General features: G+C 39.1%; 1 protein-coding gene across 2 annotated transcripts in view; it reads left to right on the top strand.

The window, feature by feature from the left end:
- The window catches only part of DPYD (dihydropyrimidine dehydrogenase), a 751,325-nt gene that overhangs the window by 535,461 nt on the left and 200,007 nt on the right, over positions 1–15,857 (top strand). For both annotated transcript variants that reach the window (XM_075833172.1, XM_075833173.1), the window contains exons 15-16: positions 1,572–1,640; positions 12,347–12,430. In XM_075833172.1, coding sequence (XP_075689287.1) covers positions 1,572–1,640; positions 12,347–12,430 — 153 coding nt within the window. The remainder of the gene's footprint in view (positions 1–1,571; positions 1,641–12,346; positions 12,431–15,857) is intronic.

The following is a 15,857-nucleotide window of genomic DNA, read 5'->3' as shown; positions in this document are numbered from 1 at the left end:
ATTTTGATTTTGTTCTATTTATCAAGAACAATCTATCTTCACTGTATCTATTTTGGCTGATGTATATGAAAGTATGGCTTTGATGGTCTATTGATTGTTTGACACACTGTACTCCAAAGGAAAGATCAAAAACAGTTTGGTTTGCTTAAGGCCTTCTCATTAAAAGGTTTTAAAAGCTTGTGATTCCCCATATAAAGTAAGTATATTGGTACGCTTGTTTGATGTGTATAGTAGCACAGAGAAATATTGTTAACTACTTTTTACTAAAAAAGTAAAAGAATATTCCATCTTAACTGGACAAATTTTGCCAGTTCTTGGGTCTGATTGGGTTAACAGCAGGGAAAATGTAGCTAAGTGGTGATACAAAAGAACTCCAGTAGGAATACAAAGTCTGTCCTGCCGTTCCAAAATCTGCATTGTAGAAGTACTTATAGTGTGTCAATACATGTCACAGGGCTGTATGGTCTATAGAAATAACATCTCCAGCTCTCAACAGGAACATGGGAATCCACCAATGTCATTTGATGCCGGCAGTCTCTCAAACCACTCTCAAAGTGTTTGTCAAAATTATTTATTGGAAATTTAGCTGCACATTGACCAATGTCCATACTGGTATTAGACACAGTAACTGTGGTCACCAGTAGTTACTCTGTGCAGCATAATGGACTTGCCTGAGATAGGTTCCTATAGGAAACATCCAAGTAGGATCTCCTAACACTGTTTCATGTCACCACACCAAAAACATGGGGACCGAAAGGCCTACTGCTCTTTCGCTCCTGACTTTTTTCACAACATTTGTAGGAGAAAAGGTTGGCGTCACACTTGTTTGTCAACACTGTTGTGCGAGTGGAAAAGGTATTCTCTATTCAGTTTCAAAATACTAAAAAGGAAAGAGGATGACACAATGATGATTTCCCTATTTCACCAATCCAATAGCTGGTGTATTGGCTGTCTCTATGGCACTTACGGTATAGAATAGCGTAGTCTTTTGTGCTATTCTATACAGAAAAAAAACTTTAAAAAAACGGAAACTCTTTTGGCATATGCCAAAATGATGTGGCCCTATGCATACATTTGGCACATGTGCCGGGAGCTTTCCTGGCACATGCGCTGGACTTAATTTGGAAACTGGATGTGAACAGAGGTTTATAAAGATTAGGAGAAATTATTACAAAATCTTCCTGGTTATGAAATACTTTGTACCCACTTGCAGAATAGATTATTTTTTAATCACTGGTATTTATATAAATCTATGTGCACATGTGGTAGCTGGCAATCACTACCAACCATTCTCCTAGGCTTAGAAACTAGAAAATGTATCTACTGGTTTATTCTTCCTGCTGTTCTCTGCATCATTATCTCTGTTCATACCACCATTTCTAGACACCAAGGATCTCATCATGTATCAAGATTGTCTTACAAAAAAGTCACCTTCCATAAATATATATGGGTAAAATATGGTTACCTTTGTTTTTTAAAGTTTTTGTGTATAAAAAGAAATGTCATAAATGTGTAACCAGGGCAAGTATATGAATAACAGAATTAACCTGTTATCAAATATTCCATTTCAGATTATCATTGCGAGTATTATGTGCAGCTACAATAAAGATGACTGGACAGAACTGTCTCAAATGGCTGAGGTAGGAGTTCCGGATATAATATACTATATAGGTCTATATTTTTGTGAAAAAATTATATATATATATATATATATATATATATATATATATATATATACAGTGGAGGAAATAAGTATTTCATTCCTTGATGATTTTGTAAGTTTGCCCACTGTCAAAGACATGAACAGTCTAGAATTTTTAGGCTAGGTTAATTTTACCAGTGAGAGATAGATTATATAAAAAAAACAAAAAAAAACACATTGTCAAAATTATATATATTTATTTGCATTGTGCACAGAGAAATAAGTATTTGATCCCTTTGGCAAACAAGACTTAATACTTGGTGGCAAAACCCTTGGTTGGCAAGCACCGCAGTCAGACATTTTTTGTAGTTGATGATGAGGTTTGCACACATGTTAGATTGAATTTTGGCCCACTCCTCTTTGCAGATCATCTGTAAATCATTAAGATTTCGAGGCTGTCGCTTGGCAACTCGGATCTTCAGCTCCCTCCATAAGTTTTCGATGGGATTAAGGTCTGGAGACTGGCTAGGCCACTCCATGACCTTAATGTGCTTCTTTTTGAGCCACTCCTTTGTTGCCTTGGCTGTATGTTTCGGGTAATTGTCGTGCTGGAAGACCCAGCCACGAGCCATTTTTAATGTCCTGATGGAGGGAAGGAGGTTGTCACTCAGGATTTGACAGTACATGGCTCCATCCATTCTCCCATTGATACGGTGAAGTAGTCCTGTGCCCTTAGCAGAGAAACACTCCCAAAACATAATGTTTCCACCTCCATGCTTGACAGTGGGTACGGTGTTCTTTGGGTCATAGGCAGCATTTCTCTTCCTCCAAAAACGGCGAGTTGAGTTAATGCCAAAGAGCTCCATTTTAGTCTCATCTGACCACAGCACCTTCTCCCAATCACTCTCAGAATCATCCAGATGTTGATTTGCAAACTTCAGACGGGCCTGTACATGTGCCTTCTTGAGCAGGGGGACCTTGCGGGCACTGCAGGATTTTAATCCATTACGGCGTAATGTGTTACCAATGGTTTTCTTGGTGACTGTGGTCCCAGCTGCCTTGAGATCATTAACAAGTTCCCCCCGTGTAGTTTTCGGCTGAGCTCTCACCTTCCTCAGGATCAAGGATACCCCATGAGGTGAGATTTTGCATGGAGCCCCAGATCGATGTCGATTGACAGTCATTTTGTATGTCTTCCATTTTCTTACTATTGCACCAGCAGTTGTCTCCTTCTCACCCAGCGTCTTACTTATGGTTTTGTAGCCCATTCCAGCCTTGTGCAGGTCTATGATCTTGTCCCTGACATCCTTAGAAAGCTCTTTGGTCTTGCCCATGTTGTAGAGGTTAGAGTCAGACTGATTAATTGAGTCTGTGGACAGGAGTCTTTTATACAGGTGACCATGTAAGACAGCTGTCTTTAATGCAGGCACCAAGTTGATTTGGAGCGTGTAACTGGTCTGGAGGAGGCTGAACTCTTAATGGTTGGTAGGGGATCAAATACTTATTTCTCTGTGCACAATGCAAATAAATATATATAATTTTGACAATGTGATTTTCTTATTTTTTTTTTAATATAATCTATCTCTCACTGGTAAAATTAACCTAGCCTAAAAATTCTAGACTGTTCATGTCTTTGACAGTGGGCAAACTCACAAAATCAGCAAGGGATCAAATACTTATTTCCTCCACTGTATATATATATGATTAGGTGTCATGATCCTGTGTACAAGAGGACAAGGGGTAGCGGTTCAACAATAATTCTAAAAGTCTAGGAGGAATTCAGATTACCACAGCAGAATATACTATAGGTGCCCTTTGTGTTGTGTCGAAGCACCACTGACAGAGGTCATCATGATGGGATGTGTGTGTGGAGTCCAGTATCATTAAGAATAGTCTTGTGGCTGAAAGATCCATTTACAATAATATCCAATTAGGGAATTGCTATTATTTTGTTATTCTCTCATATATTTATTTTAGAGGGAAATTCCATGTACATTATCTACAGTTCCTTGATATATGTCTATATCACAATACAGTAACTCTTCCTGCACAAAAAGTAGAAAATAAATCAGGGCAGCACTGAAGAAATATAATTTTTCTTGCTTGCATTCTTGGTGTTTCCAGAGAAAATATAGAATAGGATAACACCAGGTTATGGAAAGTTTATCTGGATGCAAAATCACAGGAGGGGGTTGGTCCATTAGGTCCCCCAATTGTGTAGTACACAAGAAAAATCCAAGGGCGACAGAATTTTGAAAAAGACCCAGATACTGAAGGGATCTTTGCCTGTATGCTCTTCTGGGACCAATAAAAGATGGTTTATAGAGGATGATGTTGCACCTGTATTTTTCTCGTGCCAGCAGAATATTGGCGCCGATATACTCTGAGTGCAGTGAGGAAAGGGACATTCATAGTCCGAGCATTGCATGAACCTCGCTTGCTATAAAGAATGCATGGAAAGTTACCCTGCTTTATTTTACAAATAAAAGGTGTCCTTTGGTATCAGCTGAAAAGCTCTGTGTGTTCCAAAACTTTTCCATCATAGCCAGCAGTATCTTTTTAAGCAATTTGTGCTACAGTATGGCTGGGTTCACACACAGATTTTTGACGAGTTTTTTGACACGGAAATCGCGCCGCAAAAACTCGCCAAAAACCGTCCAAAAATGCCTCCCATTGATTTCAATGGGAGGCAGAGGCGGTTTTCTCCTGCAAGCGGTAAAACCGGCTCGCGGGAGAAAGAAGGGACATGCCCTATATTCGGGTGTTTACGCCTCTGACCTGCCATTGACATCAATGGGAGGCAGAGAAAGCGTATTTCACAGCGCTTTATGCCCGCGGCGCTCTATGGCCGCGGGCAAAAAATGCCGCAAAAAACGCAGCGAAAATCTGCGTGCAGGCAGAGGAAAATCTGCCTCAAACTTCCAAACTGAATTTTGAGACAGATTTTCCGCCTGCAAAAAACTCTGTGAACCCAGCCTAACTCTTCTGTGGGATCGCCTGAGACGGGCTAGCCTTCACTCCCCACATGCATCAATGAGCCATCGACATCTATAACCCTGTCGCCTGTTCACTGGTTGTCCTTCCTTGGACCACTTTTAGTAGGTGCTAACCACTGCATACCGGGAACGCCCCACAAGACCTGCAGTTTTGTAGATTCTCTGACCCAGTCGACTAGCTATCACAATTTGTCCCTTGTCCAAGTCGCTCAGATCCTGTTTTTGTCTTATCCTACAGTAACATGTTGCGGTCTTCCTTATGTCTCTAGATTAGTAAGAAGCTGGGGAAAGAGGGCATTGATTAACCTATTACTGCATGGTCAGACTACACACAGGGTGTGTGCATACTTGCCTTCTCTACCAGATTGTCTGTTTGAAAATCTCCCTAAATGTTCCCTAGCAGAGCAAGCTGGTCTTCTGCAAAGGCTATAGGCAGCTGCCATTAGTAAGAGCTTGCTGTATACTGTATGTATTTATTCAATGGAAACTGTGTAAATATATACAGTATCTAGTGAGCTACCCCTCATGGCCACTGAAGGCAACAAGAATGTTATGACATTATTCTATAGCTATGTAGGAAGGAGAGTAATATGTGGCATGGTTTATGTGGGGCAGTATTGTCTACTGGGTGAAAGTCTGCTGGCACTCATTATAAGAGGGTATGCTGATTGCGCTATTATTAACGGATTGTAGTATGCTGGTACTGTTTATTGGGAGGTACTCTGATGACACTGTTTAAAGGAGGGTGCAAAATGATCAGCATCTCAACTCTCTCTCTAAAAATGATTCTTTAAAGTAGGCAAGTATGTTGTTTTTTTTAAAGTCTGTAACCATGGAGACACATAGGTCTGTATTGGAGCTGCATACCCAAGATACTTGCAATGATTGTATTGCTATATCTACTCCTAGATATCTATGTATTGTATTGCACTTTGATCTCGGAAATATAACAAAAGTCGTTACATAATGGAGCTACCACATACATTGCTGGAAAATAGTTAAATCCTCCCAGTGCACCAGCATACTAATCCCCTGCACTTTCCCTGCTTTGACTACATTAAAATGCTATAAATGGCTTAGTTCTTTATACTCTCACATAAGCTAAGCATAATGGACCACTAATTGGTTTTGCTTCATAAAGTGTTTTAACTATATATTGCCTACTTTCCATGTGCTCCTTACATTGAAAAACCTACCAAGGAAAGAAAAAACACTATGGGGATTTAGGGGAATAAAATTAAACATAATCAGTAATTGGCTTTCTGATCTTCAGGACTAGGTCCATTTTGTACCTGTATTTACCTAATAGACCATGAAATCTTTTGTAAAATCCAGCTTGACAAGAGCTTTGCCACTTTAAACAGACTATGATGAATGCCTTTATTATGTTGCCTGTTCTTCCTTTATAAGGCTGCAATGCTTAGTGTTCTTTTCATCCTTAATGGCAGCCAATTTGCAAAAGAAGGCTTGGGTATGGGTGGAGGGGTTGTTCTGTAAATTTACAATTCAATGGACTGTATTACAGCATGTTTAAAACTACAGTCATATTTAAAATCCACTTTATGCTTCCAATATTTCATTTAATGTGCATAGAGGGGTTACTGGGAGATCTACAGTTTGGATGTGATAGTATATATTGGTTTATAGTTTCTATCTTAAGTGTCAATTTACCCCTAATGGTAGACCTCTGGTGCACACCAAGGCAATTTAGAACCAACCTGTCCTGTACCAAAGTGGTCAATTGTGCATTATTGATTAAACAATAAATCTCTATGTAAAGTGCCATGCTAAGCAGGGTTCAAGAGCTGAAAGCATAGCAAGGGCATTAAGTAGTAGTTTAGGCCACTTACAAAATGGATTACATATATTAAATCTAAGCCTCATTTGCACGCCATTTCTCAGTTTGTATTGTGCTGACATAAGGGCGCTCTGGCTGTGAATAATGCGGTATGTCATTGCAGCCACCCAAGCTAAATCACGCAGGATGATTTCACTATTAATTGCAGATGGGGCCGTCTATAATATGAAATACAGTGCACTGTATGCTAAATTAATTCTTATATTGGTCAGAACCGCCACTGATGACATCACAACGAATGACACAAATAGTATTTCAATGGAATTGTTCTTGATAACTTCAGGGTGCATTGTATTTCATGTTATTTAAAGGCATCCAATCTGATAATTAATATTCTGTGTTACCTTCCATATGTATAGCTAAATATATTTATGGGTTCGTTTTTATAGTAAAGAAAAAGGTTTAAAATAAAAAATAGAAAACGCTTCACCGATAAGGATGACGTCTTAGTTTTACATGTTTATGGAAAGGGTGGGTGATAGGCAGGGAAGTACACAGAAATCATAGCAGAACTTGGAAGGGGCCCCACCTAGAGAGCTGACAAATGTACAACTTTTTTCTTAAGGGAATATTCCCCTCATTAACATTTATGGGAATGGGGTAACCCATTTCATCTGGTGAGGCAGCCACTAAATGCCGCATCCGGGTGGGGAATGAGTGGAGGGGTTGCTGCGCGTGTGTGTGGCTCTTTCCATGAATTACTATCAGAGTTATGCAAACAGCTGGGAACACTCTGGGACCGCTGTTCTGAGATAGGTGGAGGTCCCAGAGCATTTCTGTGAATGTCATAAATGTCTGAGATGGGAATACCCCTTTAATCCCTTAAGTGTGTAACTTAGTTTTGGCCTTAATGGGTTTGTCCAGTGATTAAATATTAATTTAATTATGCTAGGTCACACAAAACATAACCATTTTACAATTGTGATGATGGCTTATGTTTTGTGGGACAAGTAGTATTTTTTATTGGTGTCATTTTGGTGTACATACAATTGTGTTTTTTGTAATGTGAAATAATTTTATATTACGGGTTGTTACTGATGTGGCAATATCAATTATGTGTAGTTGAAAAATGTTTGTTTGGATTTTTATTTTTTTTATGAAAATTTTATTTAACTTTTTTTTGACCATGCTATTCCTTGATCGCTTCTATAACACATTGCAATACACTGTAAAACTATTCACCATAACATCCAAGGGGTTAAATGGCCAGGATCAAAGCGTGGGTTGTCGGCTATAATACAACTGGGACATTCTGTTGGACTTGACCGTGCCATCCCCTGATTGCTTCTATAATACATTGCAATACACTGTAATACCCATTAGGTGCCACGGCCGCTATTGACCACAACATCCAAGGGGTTCAATGTAGAATCCTATTCTATTTTAGTGGTGATTTTTTTTTTTTACATGAATAGTTCTGTTTCCCTGATTCCAGCGCTGTTTGTTTTTTTTTCCTGTTTTTTCCCCATTCCAGAGATATGGCCACTGTTGCGCTGCTTCCCTATATGCTAATTTGCTGTAGTTAGCCAATGGGGTGGAGCTAGCTTCCCCTTCCTTGATGCTGACCAATCAGCGCAAGGCAACTTGAGGGTAGTTCACGCCCTGTTGGCTAACTACATCAAATTAGATAGAGGGAGCCAACACAACTTTGGTCCATATCTCTGAAATGGGTGGTTCTAGGGCAAAAAAAAATCAAACAGCGCTGGAATCAGAGAGACAGCGCTTTTCAGGTCAGTAAACCAGTACAACTTATTTGACCTAGTGACAGGTTCTCTTTAACTATAATGTGAACAACAATACTTATAATATGAATGCATTTCACAAAAATCTGGATCTAGATAAATGTTTCTAATTAATAAACAACCCCCAAAAAACTGAAATAAAGCTTGTCAATAGAGCTTGTGTGTTAAAATAATACAGTAGATAAACTTGCATTCACATATAAACCATTACTAACTCATTGTGATATGACATTGAATTGAAGACATGCTTCACACTACTACATCTGTATTAGCATATGTCCAAAAATTTCTGTGACCCGTTATTCTTTCGAGAATTAGCAGAGCTGCTGACATACAACAAGTAGCACATAAACCACCATCACATTTACATGAGGAAGAACCTGTAAATCCTTCACACGTCTATGTGCGATGAGTGCTTTTGCAGGCTGTAACCTTCTTGTAGTTATTTGCTCCAGCGAGGTTTGTATTATGTGAAAGACAAAAGCACAGTGTGGGGTAATCCTCCCGCCATGTGGTACTAATCCTCATTCCATGGGGTCGAGTTTACATTCTGCATGCAGTATCAACTATATGACATGTTTTTCTTTAAAGGCTTCTATTCGTTACTAGGTCATTTATAATTAACACATTCTAGCAAACATAGCTAAATATTTATCTACATAATGAAGAAAAATTATAATTCATGTACTAAATGTGGCACCAATAAAAAAAAATTATAATGACGTGAAAATTATAAAGATAATAGCAAAAGCAGAATGAAATACATAAAGGGGCAGAAATTAGGCTAGCGGGTGGTAGCAATATAGGTTTTAAATGTAATTTAATTTATATAGATGTAACGGAGTTTAATTTGTTATTTTAACGTAACTTTTTATTGAGCTAAAATATTGCCATATATTTACACGCATTCATATGTAAAATTCCTGGGAACACATTGTAACATCACAATGATTTGTGCCAAATGACAAACTCCTCATTGATGCATTGACCAGATGTGATCGGCTAAAATGCTCATTTGAGGCAAAAATTTTATTCAGCTGTTTTTCAGGTATATCTGTTTCTTGGGATGTTGGGAGACAACCAATAATTGTTGCCATTACGACTTCCACAGAGCTTGTCACAATCAGAATGGCAAACATTTCCAGTTTATACATTGATATGTGCCCTTGCCAGTGTCACACAATCTATGTTTTTTTGGGGGGACTATCTTTGATGTCAATGTTGGTGACACGTAACAGCTGTGGCCAGTGATTGGCTGTACAGAACGTCACTATATCCTATTAAACAAAGACTGGCAGGGGATTATCAGCACAGGAGTAGTAGGGGTTCTAAAAAGTGAGTGTGTGACAATTTGTTAATTTTAGCTATATGCATGTGTTACGGTCTAGGGGTATGTGGACCCACTAAGCCGCTCCACCGTAGCGGAGAGGCAGCTGGCCATGTCACAGGCAATGCACAAGTCTATACAAGAAGTATGTAGCACGAAAGTACCTGAGATTGTCCAGATAATTGGCAGGGGCTTTAGCACGGATGGAGGTGGATGTGGCAGGTTGCGCCAGATGTGGCGGATGACAGCAGGTGCAGCAGGTTGCGTCAGACGTGGCGGATGACAGCAGGTTGAGCCAGACGTGGCGGATGACAGCAGGTGTAGCAGGTTGCGCCAGATGTGGCGGACGACAGCAGGAGCAGCAGGACAAGACTCCAATCACTAAACAGGCTCAGGAACAATAACACAGCATGGGATACAGGATACAGGTAGCAGGGCACGGGAACACTGGGAACAGGGTAACACTAAGGAACAGTTTTCAAGACTAACATGGGAATTACAAACAATGCTCAGGCAAGGATCGAAAGGGCAGGACCCTTTTTATAGTTCAAGATGATCGGAGTATAATTAGTTAATTACATATGCGCGCAATGGCCCTTTAAGGTCGGGAACCAGCGCGCGCCCTCTAGTGAACACTGCGGGACAGAGCAGACGCATGTGCTGGCGTCTCTGGGGAGGGAGATGTCGGCAGGAAGAGGAAGACCTGCGGGAGGCAGGTAAGGGGAGGTTACGGTCCGTGATCGCGGCCGTAACATTATATTTTACTGAATAGGTCTTCTCCATAGTATTTCCTTTGGGTCTTTTCACCGCATCTCAATTGGGGTAAGCTGAGAGATTTGGCTAGGCCAATCTAAAACTTTATGGAGGCTATCCTATGTTGACATCACCTCTCCAAATGCTATATTAAGGCTATAGCGTTAATAGAAAGAAGACCCCATCTTTTAGCTAGAGCCAAAAAGTGTTTAAATGAGGCCCCCAGCTGATCTCTGGGAGTCCCAGCAGCAGGGGAACCTATTAATTTAAAAGGGGTTGTTCAAAATCTACAGGTCAATTCAGTTTCGCCAAATTAATTTTACATTAATCTAACAGTATCTTGTTATATTACCCAATTATGCTCCAGTTAAACTTTAGGGGCAAATAACCGGATGCATTTTTGCTAAAATGAAGAAGGCCTAATTCCTTTAATATTGGTCAATTGTTTAGGTTGTTAAGAAGCAAAGTCCCCAAATCATTACACTTCTAGCACAAGATTTGAAGTTTTTATAATGTTCTTGCTGTGGAATGTATTTATATTGTATGATACAGTGGGACCTGTGATGTCCAAAGAGTAACTGTCCTTCGCTAATGCTAGAGAGGTCTACGGTTCCATGTACGTTCTGGGATATTTTGTTGCTTCCTAGATCAGTTGTCGTTGTCGGCTGGTAGGAATATTAGCAGGCCAGTCACATCTGAGAAGATTCAACATTGTTCCACTTTGTCAACCTATAGAGATCGTAAGTCTCACAGTTATTCAATAAAGTCCCGGAGGATTAGAAATGGCTTTATAGCTGTTTCCAGATTGATACATTTCAACAACATTTTTCCCAATATCTTTTTTAATGTTCTTTGCTTTTGGCATAGTGCTCTTGTAGAAACCTTGTGGGGACTGCATTTCTCTCAGGATAAGATCACCTGTATAGTGAGATTTAGGCCGATTTCAAGTGTAGTATAGTTGACTTTTGGCACCCATATGACGGCTGCAAATTTTGGGCACACCGCCGCTTAAATCACCCTAACTAACAGCATCATAGGTCCCTATCATGCAGTTAGGTAAATGTGTAGCTTATACGGGGTCTTTACTTTTCCATAAGGATGATATGGCTGTTGGATAATTATTTCTTAATTAAATGTAGTAATTATTGAGTTTACTTATCTCTATCTCTTCTCTGTCTAATATTACATTTTATTTAAGAGAATTGACCTTTCATTGGGTTAAACAAGCATTTGTTTCATATGTAAATAAAATCTATAAAGAATTTAAAAATGTTAATGGTGAAGAATACAATGTTACATATTTAATGGTTTAATTAAAGACAACTGTCCAAATTCAACCAATTTAGGGTACGGTCCTATATAGCAGCGGCCGTATGCGGTTGTCAATTGCCGCACAATTGTGCTGGTAATACTCAGAAAAATTGTGTTTCCCCGGGCCTCTGCAAGAGCCTGGGTTCCGGCCGTGTGTGGCCGCTGCTATGGGGGTCCGCACCCTTAGGCTGGGTTTCCACAGGGCATTTTTATTGCATTTTTACAGTGTTTACATTGCAGTTATTTTGCAATTTTAAAGCGCTTCTTAATTTCTTTGAAAAGCTTTTTCAAAAACGCATGCGATTTCGCCATCATTTTGCAATGCGGTTTTTCGGCCGTGCAGCTAATACAGGTGAAACACACTGAAACTATGTGCTTCAGCTGTAACAGCCGCACAACCAAAAACCGCACCGCAAAAGTGCTTGAGCAAACCAATTAATAAAAACTTCAAAACTACAACAAAACTGCAATAAATCGCCCTGTTGATACCCAGCCTTATACTTACAAATCCCAGAAGATCCAAAGAAGGGCAAAACTCATACAGTATTTACCACTCTTCCCCAATGCAGAAAATTCCTACCTGGCTCCCTACTGGCATTGAGAAATTTTCTGGGATTAACATTCTACAATAGTAAACCTGCATATTGTGCACAATCTTACATAAATATGTCATATCCTCCCCGGATCTAAAATTGTCTGTTTATTATTATTTTACAGGTCTCTGGAGCAGATGCCCTGGAGTTAAATCTTTCTTGTCCCCATGGCATGGGAGAAAGGGGTATGGGTCTGGCCTGTGGACAGGTGAGAATAACAGCAATAGTGAAAGAGTATAGGTTAATGATAAACACTGAAACAAATATACTAAGGGAATACATGACAAACTTATGTATGAAGGTTAAATTATCTATTGAAGGACTTGCCCTCCTCGCTCAAGACATTTTTTATTTGCTTAAATATATAGACTCCAAACAGAGTTGTATTAATGGCTGGAGACTGCATTGAAGCACCACTGTCCCCCCAAAATCATCTAGGCAGCTCCATACACAGATAGTTATAACACAAAGAGACAAAAGAGCCTTTGACGCCAATGTATCAATATATAAAAAGTTATAAATTTTATTAGGACAAACAATATATAAATTAAAAGATGAACCAGCAAGTATGACTCTAGTAAAGTTACGGAGGCCGCACTTACAACCTGCTACACACTATAATATATGGGCAAGCATGTACACCTAGCTGTATGGACCACCCCACAGTTATAATCAAAGACAATGCATAGTATTGGGTTGACTGGTCAAATCAAGGGACTTACCCATGTGTGTAACAGAAGGTAAAAGAGTGTCTGCTCCGCCGTATACCCCTTGGGTATATAACTGTGGGGTGGTCCATACAGCTAGGTGTACATGCTTGCCCATATATTATAGTGTGTAGCAGGTTGTAAGTGCGGCCTCCGTAACTTTACTAGAGTCATACTTGCTGGTTCATCTTTTAATTTATATATTGTTTGTCCTAATAAAATTTATAACTTTTTATATATTGATACATTGGCGTCAAAGGCTCTTTTGTCTCTTTGTGTTATAATTTTTTATTTGCTATAGAAAAAAAAAAAAATATTTTCTCAGTCCTTAAATGTTTTGTACATTAACTCTGACCTAAATTTTTCCCCCTTCCAAATACAATTAACACATGTCCAAATATAAGGGTATGTTCACAGGCTGAGCCAAAAACGTCTGAAAATACGGAGCTGTTTTCAAGGGAAAACAGCACCTGATTTTCAGACGTTTTTTGAGCAACTCACGTTTTTCGCGCCGTTTTTCGCGCCGTTTTCGCGCCGTTTTTTCGGCCGTTTTTGGAGCTGTTTTCAATAGAGTCTATGAGAAAACGGCTCCAAAAACGTCCCAAGAAGTGTCCTGCACTTCTTTTGATGAGGCTGTAATTTTACGCGTCGTCTTTTTACAGGTCGTCGGCACAGTACGTCGGCAAACTCATTCAAATGAATGGGCAGATGTTTGCCGACGTATTGGAGCCGTATTTTCAGGCGTAAATCGAGGCATAATACGCCTCGTTTACGCCTGAAAATAGGTCGTGTGAACCCAGCCTAAGGGTATGTGCACACGGTGAGAGGCTTTTACGGCTGAAATGACAGACTGTTTTCAGGAGAAAACAGCTGCCTCGTTTCAGCCGTAATTCCTCCTCCTCGCATTTTGCGAGGCTTCTCTGACAGCCGTAGATTTTGAGCTGTGCTTCGTTGAGATCAATGAAGTACGGCTCAAATTACGTCTGAAAGAAGTGCTCTGCACTTCTTTTGACGAGGCTGTATTTTTACGCGTCGTCGTTTGACAGCTGTCAAACGACGACGCGTAAATGACAGGTCGTCTGCACAGTACGTCGGCAAACCCATTCAAATGAATGGGCAGATGTTTGCCGACGTATTGTAGCCCTATTTTCAGACGTAAAACGAGGCATAATACGCCATCGTTTACGTCTGAAAATAGGTTGTGTGAACCCAGCCTAAGAGTGATCTGTATGGCCACTTGAGGGACAGGGATTACCACTATATGGTCCAATATAAAGTCAAATGGTAAATGCGCATCCCGAACCTTGTGACGTTTTACAAAGTATTACTACATAATTACTTAAACCTTCCCCGCTGCAGACATTTTCAGTTTTTTCATTTTCGTTTTTTCCTCCCCACCTTCCAAAAGCCAGAACTTTTTAATTTTTTAGTCGATATAGCCATATTAGGGCTTGTTTTTTGCAGGACGAGTTGGAGTTTTTCATTGTGCCATTTATTATACCATATAATGTGCTTGGAAACTGTAATAAAAAAATGTTTGTGGGGTGGAATGGGAAAAAAACAGTGATTGTTTTTTGGGTTTTGTTTTTACGGCATTCACTGTGCAGTAAAAATTACAGTTAACTTTGTTCTGCGGGTCAATAGGGTTACGGAAATACCAAATTAATATAATTTTTTTATGTTTTACTACTTTTACAAGGAAAACATTTTTGTTAAAAATAAACTTTTTGAGTCACCATATTTAGAGCGTCATTACTTTTTCCGGGCTTGTTTTTTCTGCATGATATGATGACCCTGTGGTAAAGGTAAAACAAAAATTTACCTTACAAATGCTTTAGCTGCACATTAGCATTTTTTTTAGCTTTTAAATCTTGAAACCAAGTCTTCATTAACTTCTCCAAAATCAAATAACAGCTGATCTGGTACAACTTTTATTTAAGTGACCCTCACTTCCACTTTTTGAAAATATTAATAGTCTGGCTTAGGTACATGTACAATCTCCAATCTCCCAAACTGTTTTTTTTTCTGGTTAGCGCAGAGTGGTTCTTCCTTTTTACTTCAGCCATTGCACTATTCCCCACTGCCTTCCTTTTCTTATTCGCCCACTTTCCTTATCTGGGATTCATTATTTGTTTTTGGTTTTTTACATTTTTGATAATTTTTTCCTGTTGGTTGTACTTTATTTGTAATGTTCTGTAACTTCCCATCTGTTTTATCCATGCAAGGTTTCTAACTTCATTCACTACAGAGTATAACGTATATAATGGATCATCTGTGGTGCCTGAATTACTAAATTGAAAAAAATGCCCATTCATGTAAAATAAATTCTAGATGTAAATGCACATTGAATATGTTGGGGCTTTGCCTCCAATATGTAGAGTATTTAGCATTGTTACAAGATAAATCTTTAGGCTTTGACTAATTAAAAATTTATCACTCAAAAGTTGAAAATAGGAAAAAAATAAGAAAAATAAAATTGGGCATTTTTTGGCCGAACGTGAAATTATAGTAAATAGTTTTTAAAGCACCAAGGTGAAATTAACTGGACTTAAATGCTGTTTTCATTTGGTCTTAGTCTTGATACAAGGTCCCTGAAGCAAAATATTGGAGCAAATATTTAAGCTTATTGTAATTTTGTGCTAAATGGTGCACAGCACAAATAGTATTTGGAATTTTCCAGCATGATTTGCTCAGTGTGCGTTGGGATTTGTAAAGAAAGTTAAAGAGGCTCTGTCACCAGATTGTGCAACCCCTATCTGCTATTGCAGCAGATAGGCGCTGCAATGTAGATTACAGTAACGTTTTTATTTTTAAAAAACGAGCATTTTTGGCCAAGTTATGACCATTTTCGTATTTATGCAAATGAGGCTTGCAAAAGTACAACTGGGCGTGTTGAAAAGTAAAAGTACAACTGGGCGTGTATTATGT

This window comes from Rhinoderma darwinii, chromosome 7 (assembly GCF_050947455.1).
Source record: "Rhinoderma darwinii isolate aRhiDar2 chromosome 7, aRhiDar2.hap1, whole genome shotgun sequence".
Classification (NCBI taxonomy): Eukaryota; Metazoa; Chordata; class Amphibia; order Anura; family Rhinodermatidae; genus Rhinoderma; species Rhinoderma darwinii.
This window is presented reverse-complemented; position numbering and strand designations above follow the sequence as displayed.